Here is a 16,231-nt window from a genome sequence, read left to right on the forward strand (position 1 = left end):
TTATCTACCGATCTGACGAAGAAGGGCAACCTTCGAAAGCTAATCAAGAAATGTATTAAGTTATGTCCAATAAAAAAGGTATCATCTTAATTTCTTTTCCATGTTTTATTTTGTTTGATTTCTATTGATAACCTGGTTCTACATGGAATGTTGCTACTAACTGGGATTCCAGAATCTTGTAACTCTTTAGGATTCCAGAATCTTCAGAACTTTTAGTACAAGAAGAGTGCTGGGCAGACTTTTACGGTCTGTGCCCTGAGAATGGCAAGGACAAATCAAACTCGGATATACATATAAAGTATCACATACCATGTAAAATGAGTTTATCTTGTTGGGCAGACTGGATGGAAAGCACAGGTCTTTATCTGCCGTCATTTGCGGCGGGGAAGCGGGGCAAAATGTGCCCCTCCACTTTAGACGCACCCCCCACCAATGCCCAAAACCAAGGTCTGGATATACTTCTGCTTTATAGAATACTAGTAGAAATAGCTGAAAATGCAAGCGCATTAAGGCACGATCACTTACACCAGCCCTGTAAATGATATAGAATTCTATAATTTATATGTCGACCTGTGCCCTTCAGCCACACTCTGCCTGTGCACACGCTCACTGGCAAAGTACACGGCATCAAATCATGGCACATACATTTCAGCTTACATATGCATGGAAATGACTAGAACATCATTATTAACACACATTCCTGCTGTCTAAATACTAGAATTATCCCCTTAGAGAAGGCAAAACCAGAAGATTTCAGCTATTGCTGTTTCAAGAATAGTTAACTTCTTTCTATGATTGTTCCCTGACAGGTTGATCCAGATATGGTTTTGTGCATTGCATTTATGCATGTGTAGTCTCTGTCTTTCCTGTAAAAATTGGAACTACAAGTCCATACCAGTTTGCCTTTTAACTTTAGACCTTCTCTCTGTCCACACTGTAACTCGGCTGAACTTACGTTAACAATTGCCTCTTTCGTCTGTGCCATATCCGATATCACCCCATCAGTGATAATCAGCAACACAAAGTACTGGGAGCCATCCTGGACAGCAGCAGCATACCTAATGCAGGGAAGAGACAACGGTTGGGGGAAGGGCCTTAAACCACGATCTCAGAAGCAAAATACGGTCAGACTGGCTTGGATATGCAGGACAATATTGCAACAGGGTTCCTAGGTTAAGAGACCAAGTAGACCCCTACTTAGGCGCTAGTTTACTTTAGGTAGAGAAATAAATGAGTGGAGGCTCCCAATTCTACATTCCTTTTTTTTTATTTATGAATTTTCACATTTACATTTATGCAATAAACATAAACCTTGAAATACGGAAAATACAAATTATAAGATTAAATCAAAATAAGGCAGTAAAGAATACAATTTAGTCCACAATTAGTGATCCAAGAACTAAGAAATTGTCTTATATAAGACTCAGTTAAATTATAAGAAATAATTATATCTATAGTATGGAAGGAATTAGAGCTGGCACAGCCGATTAATAGCGCTTATAACCCAGGATAAATACAACATTACTCTTTACTAGAAATAAATTCTAACAACTTCCCTGGGTCAAAGAAAATATAGTTAGTGGATTCCAGAAGAATGTGACATCTACATGGCAATTTAAGTAAAAAAGTCTTGCTTTATCAACATAAACACATTTCTTCTCTTTTGTGTATCTCTTGAGAGATCAGGAAAATTTTGAATTTTTGATCCAAGGAAGGGAGTATTAATGTGACGGAAATAAAGTCTAAATATGTTATTTTGGTCCGGTTCTAGAGCAAATGAAACCAGCAATGTTGTCCTACATTCCATGGGAGTTTTCTGATTTTGAGTGGGAGGTGGACCTCCAAAGTGGGAGTCTCCCCCTTGATGCGGGAGCCTTGGCAGTTCTGAGACTGAAGCCAGAAGAAAGGGTAAGAAGGGCCGGTTTTTGTCTGCCAGTGGAAAGCGAGAAAAAGGAAGGGACTACGTGGATCAAATCATGGGGTCCTCCAAAGCACGCAGCCCAGGCTGGTCTCCCTGATTTACCCTGCCCCGGGAATGTCCCTCTCTGCTTTCTCGACAGTCCATGCACAGCTTTGGATCAGCCTGCTGTCTTTCTGAATTTATATATTTATTTATTAGGCTTTATTTATTGCCTTTTTGACGGAATTCACTTAAGGCGGTGCATAGCAAGAATAAGTCAAACATAACCAACAGACAATTACAGCAGTAAAAAATATATTCAAACAACGATGATATTGGAGACTGAAAAGAATCTGGGTTCAAATCCCAAGACCATTGGCAGGTTAAAGAGCAGCTCTGACCTCAACACAACAAATCCTTGGGCCATCATCCTTCTGAGATCTATGGCAGTGCACAGAGTGATTCCAAACTGAGACATCACCCCCCCTCCCCTCCCCTCCAGATGTACCTCCTTTTGACATGAGATTAAAAGTACCCAAAACCAGCAGACTTCAAGAAGAGAGAAAACCTAAAACTCAGCAGGAATACAGTACAATGATCTTGCCTTGGGGGAGGCAGGTGTCATTCCTCATATATTTATAGCAAAACGTTTTTGAGCTTCATCATTATTTTGTTTTTAATATTTAACGTAAATCTCCACTACATCACCAAGGATAATTTTATAGCAAAATACAGAAAACAAAAATGTAATGACAAAGACTCACTTCTTCCTTCAAAAGAGCCCTTGGGTGAACAACGAGGTTGATTATTATTTCACAGTGATTATATTTTATTTTCTACAGGGTCCGTTTTCAAAGGTGCGTTAGCGTTTTTAGCGCGTGCTAAAAATAAAAATACGCTAAATACTAGAGATGCCCATATATTCGTAGCGTGCTAAAAACGCTAGCACACCTTTGTGAAAAAAACCCTTTAGTGACCTACAGTGGCTGAGAAGAATGAAGGGGTCAGAGAACTGTTATCTGAGCTGATGCAGCCCCCTGCTTTTGGGGCAGATGGACAGTGTTGTTACTCAGTAGAAGGAGGGAAATTTTAGAAACAGATCAAATTATTTTGCCTAAAATTTCATAAAAGGATAATCTGCCCTCTTTCTGCTGGGCAGTATCAGTAGGGGGGCACACACTAGAGATGTCCTGGTGTTTCATTTTGTTTTTAAATTTCATTCGCTTTTATTTCCTTTTCTTCCCCTGCCTCCCACTCTGCTAGGGGTCCTAGCTATAACCACACAATCCAACCACTTGCAGGAGATTAATGCCTTCTCCCTGCAGTGCCTCATTTTGGGAATTCTTTGAGTTGCTGTCTGCAGTACCCTACATACAATGGAACAACCACCTGAGGTACAGCTGGGGAAAAGTGTCAAGACACCTAGAACAGGTCCAGCTGACAACAAGCAGAATAAGTAGAAATCTCTGGCAAGAAGTTGAGCTTGTGCAGTTGACAGGTGGGAGATCTCCTTTCGCACACCACTCAGTGGTAAGGGGCAAGGAAGTGCGATGACCAGAATTGGAACAGTTTAGACTGCAGGGCCAAATGGCCTTTATCTGCTGACCTCTACTGTGTTATGTACTGTAGGGATATTAGGGGTATTAGTTATATCCTATCAGACTTCTTTAGGCACTGGAGGCTTCCACTCTTCGATATTAAAACCAGGGGCATAGCTACAGGGGGGCCATGGGGGCCTGGGCCCCCGCAAATTTCATCCGGGCCCCTGGTTTGGCTGGCAGGGGTCCTCAACCCCCGCCAGCCGAAGCCTTCTTCAGCGCCGGTCTCCGGCGCAGCTGCGTTTGCTGCCCTGCTCTTCTTTCTTCTTGCTCCTCCTGTGCACGCTGACGCTCCTTTACGTGAAACTGAGAAGGAGCATCAGCGTGCACAGGAGGAGCAAGAAGAAAGAAGAGCAGGGCAGCGAATGCGGCTGCGCTGGAAACCTGCACTGAAGAAGGCTTCAGCTGGCGGAAGTTGGGGAGCCCCCCAGCAAAGGTATTTGTTTTTGCGGGGGGAGCGACAAGGCGGTGAGGGGAAGCAGCAAGGAGGAGAGGCGAGGCGTGGCGGTGGGGGCAGCAGGGCGGCACTCAAAATGTGCCCCAACCTCAGCCTCAGCATCTGGCCCCCTCCCACAGTGAGGTCTGGCTACGCCCCTGATTAAAACTTTAGAAATTGGCCCAGAGCCTTAACTGTTTGTTACAATTTCTAAGGTACTATGAAATAAAGCTTGTTACCAGTGCATTTTTTCTAGCGAAAAAGGTGCCAGTACTCAAATGCCGGACCACCCTTCAGGGTTGGGGTGAAGACTAAGGGACCCACCCCACAATAGCCAGGCCCCCTGCAACCAGTCACAGAATCTATGACAAGGCAGAATTGTTGTGTAGAGCCTGAGCTCTGTCATTAAAACTTGGGGACCACGGGTCAATTTTAGTAGACAATGGAAAAGGTGCCGGTACTCAGTACCCCCAAGTATCCCCTCAAAAAAACACCCTGCTTGTTACTAACCTGGCGACATGGTTAACAACTGGTGCAAAGTTTGTTGGCCCATAAAGCTGTACTGTCTTGAGGCTGTTGTGATATGCTTCCAGGATTCCTTCTATCCCATTGCAGTACGGATCATCTGAGTTACCATTCTGAGAAGAGAGGAAGGAAGGGGGCGCTTCAAATCAAATCCTTTCACCGATCGCCATAACACACACAGAGATCAGTAGTAAAATAAAATACAATGAATCCTCAAAATAACAAAACACAGCATCATACAACCTTGTAAATGTAATTGAATCAATGTAATCTCTAACAACTGTTAAATTTAAGCCACATTGAACCGAAACTCGTTTTTGGATAATTGTGGGAAGAAAGAAAGAAAGAAAGAAAGAAAGAAAGAAAGAAAGAAAGAAAGAAAGAAAGAAAGAAAGAAAGAAAGAAAGAAAGAAAACACGTCTAAATGATAGAAGTGAAAAGAAAAAAACAGAGAAAATGAAACTATGTAGAGTTACCAATGGACTCCAAATTTTCAGGGCAGGCTGAGCCCACTGGATGCCGGAAATTTCTTATGGAATGCAACAGAGAAATGAAAACTACAAGTCCCTGCTAGCAACGGGGTAAAACCAGAACTGGATCAACCTCTCTTGATAATCTGACATCAGTTGGCAACTCAAAAGATAGGGTAAATACCAGTGGGAACTCATGGGACACCCGTCCATCTGGAGGTATTTTGGCTCCAAATCCAAGTGCTGGGAACATCTTGTCACTGTCATAGTCCTGAATGATCTCACCGACTGCCTTGAGCGCCATGGCATATGCATTCATCTGATAGGGGTTCATGTAGTGCAATGAAGTTGACTGCGAAGGGTTCCCTGTAAGAAAGAACGTCAGATTAAAAGGCAGGAATGCTGCTTGGGTTCACCAAGCAAAGTAACATGAGTGCCAAATGTCACAAGTTAGACATAGAGGGGTATTTTCAGTAAAATGTCTAAGTCTGATTTTAAATGTCCAAAAATCGAATGGTGAACATAGCCATTTTTGAACCTGAAAAACGTTTATCCCTTTGGTTTGAAAATTGCCTTTTCTAGACGGTTTGTGCTCAGTGTATTTTTTTCTTTTGGGACCATTTTGGGGAAAAAAGGTCCACAAGAAAAACACCCAAAAAACAGTCATTGGGATGTCTGGGGGCCATCGTTCTTAGTAGACTGGCCCACACAGACATCCCAGCAGAGCAGTGGGGCAGTCTAGGGGGCATTGCAGTTGGCTTCACATAAAAGGTCCCAGGTATACATTTATTTATTTTTTATTTTTTGTTACATTTGTACCCCGCGCTTTCCCACTCATAGCAGGCTCAATGCGGCTTACATATTATATACAAGTACTTATTTGTACCTGGGGCAATGGAGGGTTAAGTGACTTGCCCAGAGTCACAAGGAGCTGCCTGTGCCTGAAGTGGGAATCAAACTCAGTTGCTCAGTTCCCCGCACATTCCATGTAGAAGTCAGCCCTTGCAGATCACCAATGTGGCCGCGCAGGCTTCTGCTTCTGTGAGACTGCAGGACGTCAGACTCACAAAAACAGAAGCCTGCGCAGCCTTCTACATGGAATGTTGCTAGTGGAATAGCAACATTCCATGTAGAATCTCCAATAGTAGCAACATTCCATGTAGAATCTCCAAGAGTATCTATTTTATTTTTGTTACATTTGTACCCCGCACTTTCCCTCTCATGGCAGGCTCAATGCAGCTTACATGGGGCAATGGACGGTTAAGTGACTTGCCCGGAGTCACAAGGAGCTGCCTGTGCCTGAAGTGGGAGTCGAACTCAGTTCCTCAGTTCCCCAGGACCAGAGTCCACCACCCTAACCACTAGGCCACTCCTTCACATCTCACCATAACCCCCTTATATTGTATGGTGAGCCCCCCAGGAACATAGAAACACTTCCTGTACCTCACTGTACACCACTACAATAGCTCTCAAGCTTGCAGGTGTCACCTATTTGTAGGTACAGTAGGCATTTAGTGGTTTTTGGAGGGCTCACATGTTCCACCACAAATGTACCAGTTAGAGTGGGATATGGGCCTGTGCCCCCTTCTCTACAGTCCTCTGCATTGACCATTAGGCTACTCCTGGGACCTACTTACTGCTGTAAGAATGGTCATCATATCTGAAGCTGGTATATATTTCACATCTTAGGGAGTGGGTTTGTGACCACTGGGGGAGTAAGGGTGTTACACCTTAATCCCTCCAGTGGTAATTGAGGGCACCTTTTGGTCACTTAATCATGATTGAAACAGATCTAGCCATAAAGGTTTTAATTTGGGCACTAGACATTTTTGTTTTGTTTCATTATTGCAGAAAAACATCTATCTGTTGGTGCCACCTAGGTCCTGCCCCAAAAATGCCCCCTTGAAATGTGGAAACGTCTAAAATTGGAGAGTCGAAAATCGCAACTTGGACATTTGTGTTAAAACATCCATCTACCACCTTATGATGTTTTTTTAGACATTTTGTTTGTTTTGAAAATAAGCCCCAAAGCATCTTAGGGAGAAGACATTATAGCAGTTCCTTCACCAATGCACCTGACCACTGGTTGCATCCCTATATATCCCTTTTCCCCAGTGGAACTCTAGAATGGCAAAAGTGTTTCATCAAAGTTTTAACTAACATGCAAATTGTCATTTTGGATAAGCCATAGATTCTGCGACATGTAGAGTTGCGAATGAAGATATCTGGCAGTTGAGAAGGATCTCAGATGCAAGGGATCACTAATACTCTCATTGTTCTCAGAACATCACCTGTTTATAAATAGTTACTTACTCTTACAACTAATTACAGACATTGGAAGACTCGCAGAGAAAGAAAAAGGAGATACTAAGTCACTAAGACATATCAAGATTGCTCCTGCCCATGAGGGTTCCAATCTCAAAAACGGCTGCCGAGACTACTTTTGGAAGTCCCGGAAGCCATTTTGACTCAGGAGCCGGCCGTGGGCAGGAATGTGTGGGGAATTGCTCCTGCCCCCATTAGCCACCAACGACACGGTAGGTCCAGGTAGACTTGGAATTACTGGTCTCCTTGGAGAAATCAGAACAGTTATTCCATGAAGCCAATGGAAATCAAAGCAAGACTGATCAAGTCAGTTGCTAGCCTTACCCAGCTGTCACTGAAAGGATTAGCCAGTTTGACCTTCCCTTACTGCTTTCCTAGATGTTGTCCAGTCAATTTTGCTAGGAAAGACAGGACTGCAAGTTCAACCATGCAATAAGGCAAAATCATAATTAGATTAGCCTTTCAGGCTGACAAGAGTCAGGGGGTGCACCTAGACAGATCACGTGAAACTCAGAGGATCATGCAAGGGATGCCACTCACCGTTGGAAGCTGTAAAGTCGATGGCAACTGTGAAGTTAATCTGGGTCCTGAAAAGACAACAGCAAACATTTATAAAGGTGCTGTCATAGTAATCCTTCTTGATAAGGTTAGCATACAGCCAGGGCCGCTGAGAAGGTGGAGGGGGGGCAGGGGGGACAAAATTCCCCGGGCCTCCAAGGGGGGCCCGGCGCCGCAGTTCCACCCGCCCTCCGTTGTCAACCATCTGCCACCGGGCCGGGCCCCCTGCATTGAAATCACAGCGCCTCTCACCTCCGTGTGAAAGCGCTGCAGGCAGCAGGGCAGCAGATCGCCTCCCTTCGGGCCTCCTTCCCTCCCTGTGTCCCACCCTCGTCTGATGTAACTTCCGCGAGGGCGGGACACAAGGAGAGAAGGAGGGCCGAAGGCAGGCAATCTGGTGCCCTGCTGCCTGCAGCGCTTTCACACAGAGGTGAGAGGCACTGTGATTTCAATGCAGGGGGCCTGGCCCGGTAGCGGACGGAGGGGGGCAGGTGGAGGGGTGGGGAGCGGCGGCGACCTCGGGGGGGGGGGGGGAGGGGGAACAGCGGCAGCGACCATGGGGGAGGTGGAGGGGGGAGCAGCAGCGACGGTGACCTCGAGGGCGGCTGGGGCAGTGCCCTGGGCCCAGCCCAGTCTCTCAGCGACCCTGCATACAGCTAGATAGCTCTTGATGTGTAGGGAAAGGCTCAGCCAGCCTTGGTTCCCTCGAGCCTCCCCCTCCCAACCCCACCAGTCTATGCCGCCAGGAGACTTAGGTCCTATTTCTTATAGGAAATGTGGAATTTGCATGTCTCTGCATGCAATGAGAGCAAAATCAGGACTAGCCAAGCCTTGCCCTATTGACAGAGTTATACAGTCGCCCTTTACTAATATATTGACTGGGAGCCTGTGGGTTGGCCTGCTCTAGCTGAATGTAAGCAGCAGAATGAGTGTTCGTACTGGTAAATGTCAAAACCAGGATCCTCTTTCTGGTTTTTATTTCATTCCTACCCTCTCCGAGTACTGAATCCCAGCTCAGATCCGAGGACACGCCCATCCAGTATTGTTTTCTGGATATCCACAACGGGGCTGATATTCAGACCGCGGGAGGGAGCCTTGCTAACTGCTGTGGTCGGCGGTCAGCCTGGTTATCCAATGCCGAGCCGTTTCTAGTGACCGGCATTGAATATCCAGTTTATTTTTAGCCAGTTTATAGTTAACCGGCTAAGTCGATAGTCGAAGATAGTGGATGTGAATTGAATATTCTGGAACAGCCAACTATATCATGTGATATAGTCGGTTATCTCCTAGACGCTAACTGGAAATATTCAGTGTGGGATAACTGGCTATTCTCCATTGAATATACTTTGCCTTACCCTTCACTACCAATTATAATGTTCTAGTACATATTGTATTGTCATTGCAAGTAGTATACCATGCCATACTTTGCATTGTTGTTCAAATATTTTTACTTCTGTAATTGCCTATTGCTCATGTTTGATCTATTCTTACTGTACACCGCCTTGAGTGAATTCCTTCAAAAAGGCGGTAAATAAATCCTAATAATAAATAAATAATAAAGTGCCATTTAACTGACCAGGTGCTGTTCCTGGCTGGTTAAACGTTTTTGAATGTCGGGGGGGGGGGGGGGGGGGGGGTTGACTATGCATAAATCTGCATACAATCGAGGGAGTGCATGCAAACTCAAATCTATCTAATGCACAGTCATTGTGGATATCTTGACAACCTGACCAGCTGTATGTGTTCCAAAGAGGGTTGAGATGAGAACTTCTGCCTTAAATAGTTAGAGGTAAATTTTCAGTGGTGGGAGACTGCATACATTTAAACAGATAACACTATGCAGATCTACATTGATCTTATCCATCCAAGGATTGCTTAAAAATACACGTCACTTTAAAAAGGATTCATTACACCTGCTATTTGTACAGTCCAGCTTGAACATATGCGTTATCTAGTGAAAGGCTGAAGATTTCAAATTTGCTGATAATATTCAGCCTCACCCCCGTGCTAATCCAAATCACAAAGAATAACTTTGATCATTTTGAGGGTAATTCTATGAAAGGATGTTTATTCTATAAAGAAATGTAGGTGTCTATTTTCTTTATAGAATACTAGTTTAAGAGGTCAAATACACGTCTATATTTTAGACGCAAGCACTTAGCTGGAGTAAGTGCTTGCACCTAAATTATCAAAGAACTCATGTACACGGTGCCCAGAAAAAAAGCGGGACCCCCAACGTTTTTCCAAATAACCCCAAAACAAATATACAATTATTAAAAAAGTATTATTATTATTATTGACAGGTGTTACTGCAAGATGCTATAAAAACTGGATGATCCCTGTTTTCAAAATGACATCATTCAGGAAGTGACCATTAAGATCCATTTTAGCAAACAACGCATAACTTGACAACCTTCCGGAAGTTATTGAAGACGCACCTGTTCGAAGAGACTTACAATAAAAATCCTCCTTAATGACTTGATTCCATTCTACATCTAAACCAACTAATATTGATCCCTTCTAATTTGATTATGTTAATCACATTATCACTATTGGTCATTATATCTTACCTGTTTTATTTTGTGTTATGTAAATAATTCTACTGACCTGTCTACCTAATTTCTTACACAGTAATATGTTAAATTAGACCATACCTCTTACTCTGTTTATGATTATACCTTTTGCAACATAGTGTAAGCCACATTGAGCCTGCAAATAGGTGGGAAAATGTGGGGTACAAATGCAGCAAATAAATAAATAAGTAACAGTTGTGATTAAAGTTTTGAGACAAAATGAGGGAAATGGTACAAAGGGTTTGCTAAGGCAATTTCCTAATAAAGGTTAGACTAAAGTAGTTTCAAAGGTCATACTAAGAGGCCCTTTTACTAAGCCACACTAAAAAGTGGACTAGCATGTGGGTTTCCCATGTATGAAGGCCACTTTTAGTGTGGCAGTAAAATGGCCTCAGTCTGTATTTCTCCATTAATGGTCATGTGCTTCTTTCCCAATTGGTGCAAGAGTCAAAAAGCAGCAAGGCAGGCAGTCCGCCAAATTCAATATGGAAGACAAAACAACAAGGCAGACCTTGTAAAAAACACAGGGCCCCTTTTACTAAGCTGCGCTAGTGATTCCCAGCGCGGCAAATGCGACGCAGCCCATTCAGTTTGCCTAGGGTGTCCCACTGCTCTCCTGGGATGTCTGTGTGGCCAGTCTACTAATAATGCTGGCTCCTCCTACACGCCGATGGCTTGATTTTGTGCGTTTTTCACTTAGACGTTTTTTTTTTCCGAAAATGGACCAAAAAGATATATGCACAAAAACATCTAGCAAATAGATATTTCCCCCCCCCCCCCCCCAAAAAGACATTTTTCTGTTTTGAAAATTGCTATATTCCCCACTTGAATTTTGGATGTTTTTAGCAAAACTTCCAAAGTTGGACTTAGAAGTCATATCGAAATTGCCCCTCTTAGCCTGCAATATTCAAAAACACATCCAGGTAGGAGAATGGGTGTGTCATGGGTGTGCTGCCAAGCGACTCACACGACTAATAGAATACAATCAATTGTGAGCACTGAATGCCGCACCTGGGCAGCCCCACTAATGCCAGCCATTAACCTGTTGAAAGTAGGTACGCCTAATTTTGGGCACTTTTGATGGCTTCTTAGATGAAGCACCAATTTATAGAATTGGCTCCTTAATGCTGAAGTAGATGTAGTTTTGGGCAACCGCGTAAGTGCTTGAAAATTTCAACCTGTTACGGTGCTTCAAGGGCCCTCCTGCTTGATTGTTGCCATCCTCAGAGATGTCATTTTTCAGATTGCAATTGTACACTGGTGCCTTTTTCTTTCCATCAAATGAGTGGCTGGATCAAAGGCTCAGGAAGGATTGTAAAGACAGCTGGGGACCAGTTTGTCATCAAGCAGGAAGGGTGTAGTCTGAATTTAGGGGCAATTTCTGAGAAAGGAGTTTTATACAGGACCACCGAGAGACAAAGCTGGGCCTGGGGCAAATAATCTTCTGGGCTCCGCCGTTGACCCCACCGCCAAACGGTGAGAGAGTGCTCTGCTGACTATAGGTCCTTCTTCCTACCGCTTCACACCTCCTGTGAAGTAACTTCCTGTTTTTGCATAGGCAGGAAGTGGCAGGAAGAAGGACCTGTGGCCAGCAAAGCATTCTCTTTTGATGGCTGGCATTGGGCCCAGGAAATTTGACCCCTTCCCCCTCGTCCTGGTTTTATACACTAGAGAGGGAGAATTTGTTGATCTATGCAGTCTCTTACATACAACTGCTCAAAAGTGACACATACCTGGCCAAGAAAAGGCTTAAATAAGATTCTTAAGCAAAATAAAAAGGCACCCACGTTTAGAAACACACACTAAAAATTGATGTCCACATCCTGATCTTTTCATAAGCTTAAACCTGAGCTCAGCTGCCACCACACAGCCTGATGGATCTCTCAAGGCTGCAGCTTAAAATGAGATCCAATTAAGAATTTATAGGCTATTAAAAATATATTAGAAACTATTAACATTATTTATTAATTTTATAAGCCAGATTAATTAGAATCAATATTTAATGCTGTTTTTCTGGTTTGAAATTTCAGAGAACTGATTTGTTTTTCAATAAGTCAACTGCCCCGATGTCACAGTCCTCATTTAGCACGGCACTGAATTTAATATCGACGGCAACCATCCTGCAATGAGTTTCTGTTTTCCATGGAGTAGCCCCGACCAATGAGCAGCTGTCCCGGCTCTAGTGCCAGAGGAAAGCGGCAGCTTCCCTATTAATCTATATTGGAAATAAGAGTAAACTGTGGCACATCTGTAGCAGGGACCTGGTCTAGACGCAGCGCTGTGGTACAGGCAATATAGTTCATGTCTTGCCTGTCAGGGCTCAGGTGTACTCGAGAGGTCGTACACCTGTCACCTGAAATCTGGGGTCTGAGGGCAGCAACAGGGTTTGGTCTTAGAGGAAAAGTCTTCTCCAGTTCCTGGGCAGGGTGAGGGAATTTTTATGCTTGTCTTTTGTGGCTTTTCATTAGGGGGCTCGTTTACTATAGGGTTGCCGCACGGCAACCTGGAACTACCGCTGGCCCACTGCGAGGGAGCCAAATGGTAGTTCCATTTCCAGCGCTAGCGTAAATATTTTTATCCGGCAGTAATCGGCCAGCGTCGCGCACTGCCCGGTTACCACCGGGTTAGTGCGGGAGCCCTTACTGCCATCTCATTGGGTGGCGGTAAGTGCTCCCCCCCCCCGAAATGGCCGCGTGGCAAGTGCGAACTTACTGTACGGCCATTTATGTTTTTTGGCCTTTTTACCCGCCATCGCTAGCAGAGGGCCTCTTTTACCACAGCTTAGTCAAAGGGCCCCTTGATTGTGAATAACGTTTTGAGATTTCCAGGTTAGTCTGTTGGTAAGTGATGCTGTTTGATTGGATTAATTTAACGGTTTGAGTTTAATCATTTGATACAGCGCATTTTCATTTCAATGTTAACACAATATGAAAACATAAATTAAAAAGAAACAGAAAAGGAGGAATAAAATCAATAATCATACACGTGGAGGGGCATAATCGAACGAAAACGTCTATCTCCATGGGCGTTTATCTCCGAGAACGGGTCCGTGAAGGGGCGGACCGAACCGTATTTTCGAAAAAAATAGACGTCCATGTTTTATTCGACAATTTGTGAGCTGGGCGTTTTTGTTTTTCAGCAATAATGGAAAATGAAAGCGCCCAGCTCAAAAACAAATAAATCCAAGGCATTTGTTCGTGGGAGGGGCCAGGAGTCATAGTGCACTGGTCCCCCTCACATGCCAGGACACCAACCGGGCACCCTAGGGGGCACTTTTACGAAAACAAAAAAAAAGGTAAAAGAGCTCCCAGGTGCATAGCACCCTTCCCTTGTGTGTTGAGCCCCCCAAATCCCCCTCAAAACCCACTGCACACTACACCATTACTATAGCCCTAAGGGGTGAAGGGGGGCACCTACATGTGGGTACAGTGGGTTTGGGGGGGTTGGACGACTAAGCATTAAGCAGCACAATTGTAACAGGTGGGGGGGGGGATGGGCCTGGGTCCACCTGCCTGAAGTCCACTGCACCCCCTAACAACTGCTCCAGGGACCTGCATACTGCTGCCAGGGAGGTGGGTATGACATTTGAGGGTGAAAATAAAAAGTTGTGAGATATCATTTTTTTTGTGGTGGGAGGGGGTTAGTGACCACTGGGGGAGTCAGGGGAGGTCATCCCCGATTCCTTCCGGTGGTCATCTGGTCATTTAGGGCACTTTTTGGGGCCTTATTCGTGAAAAAACAGGGTCCAGGAAAAGTGCCCTAAATTCTAGCTACAAACGCATGCTTTTGTTCCATTATCGGCGAAAGGCGCCCATCTCTCTTCAGCCGATAACCACGCCCCAGGTCCGCCTTCGCCACACCTCTGACACGCCCCCATCAACTTTGTCCGCATCCGCGACGGAGTGCAGTTGAAAACGTCCAAAATCGGCTTTGGCTTATACCGATTTATTTGTTTTTGTGAGATAAACGTCTATCTCCCGATTTGGGTCGCAATATAGGCGTTTTTCTCTTTCGATTATAAGCTGGATACTCTTCCTCTCTACGAAACTATAGCTCGTAATGGACATAAATAACTCTTCCTCTCTACGATTCCCTAACGCGTCTGTCACATACGAACCCTATTCTACCTTGACATTACTTTGTATTTGTTCATGGTGAACGCCTTTACGGTTCTATGTAAGCCACATTGAGCCTGCAAATAGGTGGGAAAATGTGGGATACAAATGTAACAAATAAATAAATACATACGTACAAAAGCATTTTCTCCCTACAGGAAAAATTGGAGAAAACCATTCAGCACATCTGGCTTTTTAATATATTCAAAACTAACCCCCTCCCCTCACAGAGTATCCACCCAGTCAAAGAATCTCATTGAATTCTTTGACTGGGTGACCAGAGAATTGAATCAAGGACATGCTATAGTCGTAATCTACTTAGATTTCAGTAAAGCTTTTGACACGGTTCCCCACAGGAGGCTCTTGAATAAACTTGACATGCTGAAGATAGGACCCAACGTGGTGAACTGGATTAGGAACTGGTTGAGGGACAGACGCCAGTGGGTGGTGGTTAATGGAATTCACTTGGATGAGGGAAAGGTGAGTAGTGGAGTGCCTCAGGGATCGGTGCTGGGGCTGATTCTGTTCAATATATTTGTGAGTGACATTGCCGAAGGGTTAGAAGGTAAAAGTTTGCCTTTTTGCGGATGATACCAAGATTTGTAACAGAGTGGACACCCCGGAGGGAGTGGAAAATACGAAAAAGGATCTGCAGAAGCTAGAAGAATGGTCTAAGGTTTGGCAATTAAAATTCAATGCAAAGAAATGCAAAGTGATGCACTTAGGGAGCAGAAATCCACGGGAGACATATGTGTTAGGCGGTGAGAGTCTGATATGTACAGACGGGGAGAGGGATCTTGGGGTGATAGTATCTGAGGATCTGAAGGCGACGAAACAGTGTGACAATGGGGTGGCTGTAGCGAGAAGGTTACTAGGCTGTATAGAGAGAGGTGTGACCAGCAGAAGAAAGGAGGTGTTGATGCCCCTGTACAAGTCACCAATGTTGAGGCCCCACCTGGAGTATTGTGTTCAGTTTTGGAGGCCGTATCTTGCTAAGGATATAAAAAGAATTGAAGCAGTGCAAAGAAAAGCTACAAAAATGGTATGGGATTTGCGTTACAAGACATATGAGGAGAGACTTGCTGATCTGAACATGTATACCTTGGAGGAAAGGAGAAACAGGGGTGATATGATACAGACGTTCAAATATTTGAAAGGTATTAATCCGCGAACAAACTTTTTCTGGAGATGGGAAGGCGGTAGAACTAGAAAACATGAAATGAGGTTGAAGGGGGGCAGACTCAAGAAAAATGTCAGGAAGTATTTTTACACGGAGAGAGTGGTGGATGCATAGAATGCCCTCCCGCGGGAGGTGGTGGAGATGAAAACGGTAACGGAATTCTGTTCAAAAGGAATGGATCCTCAGAAGCTTAGCCGAGATTGGGTGGCAGCACCGGTGGTGGGAGGCGGGGCTACTGCTGGGCAGACTTCTACGGTCTGTGCCCTGAAAATGGCAGATACAAATCAAGGTCAGGTGTACACATAAAGTAGCACATATGAGTTTATCTTGTTGGGCAGATTGGATGGACCATACAGATCTCTTTCTCTGCCGTCATCTACTATTCTACTATCGAAATCCAGGGTAACTGGTGCAACAGCCACTTCAGTGGAACAATTTTCAACCAATGGTTTTACCCAGGTAACTAACTAGTGACCCCTGGTAAACAATATTTTCAAAATCACCCTCAAGATTGTAAACTGTAACTAAACCTTATATTTCCCTTAAATCAC

General features: G+C 44.3%; 1 protein-coding gene across 1 annotated transcript in view; it reads right to left on the reverse strand.

Annotated features, from left to right (window-relative positions):
• The window catches only part of LOC115482101 (copine-8-like), a 119,186-nt gene that overhangs the window by 18,482 nt on the left and 84,473 nt on the right, over nt 1-16,231 (reverse strand). Inside the window, exons 10-13 of the mRNA XM_030221667.1 lie at nt 7,795-7,841; nt 5,114-5,295; nt 4,445-4,572; nt 956-1,058 (exon numbers count right to left, since the gene is read on the reverse strand). Of these exons, the coding sequence (XP_030077527.1) occupies nt 956-1,058; nt 4,445-4,572; nt 5,114-5,295; nt 7,795-7,841 (460 nt within the window). The remainder of the gene's footprint in view (nt 1-955; nt 1,059-4,444; nt 4,573-5,113; nt 5,296-7,794; nt 7,842-16,231) is intronic.

Source organism: Microcaecilia unicolor, chromosome 12, assembly GCF_901765095.1.
Source record: "Microcaecilia unicolor chromosome 12, aMicUni1.1, whole genome shotgun sequence".
In the NCBI taxonomy this organism is placed as follows: Eukaryota; Metazoa; Chordata; class Amphibia; order Gymnophiona; family Siphonopidae; genus Microcaecilia; species Microcaecilia unicolor.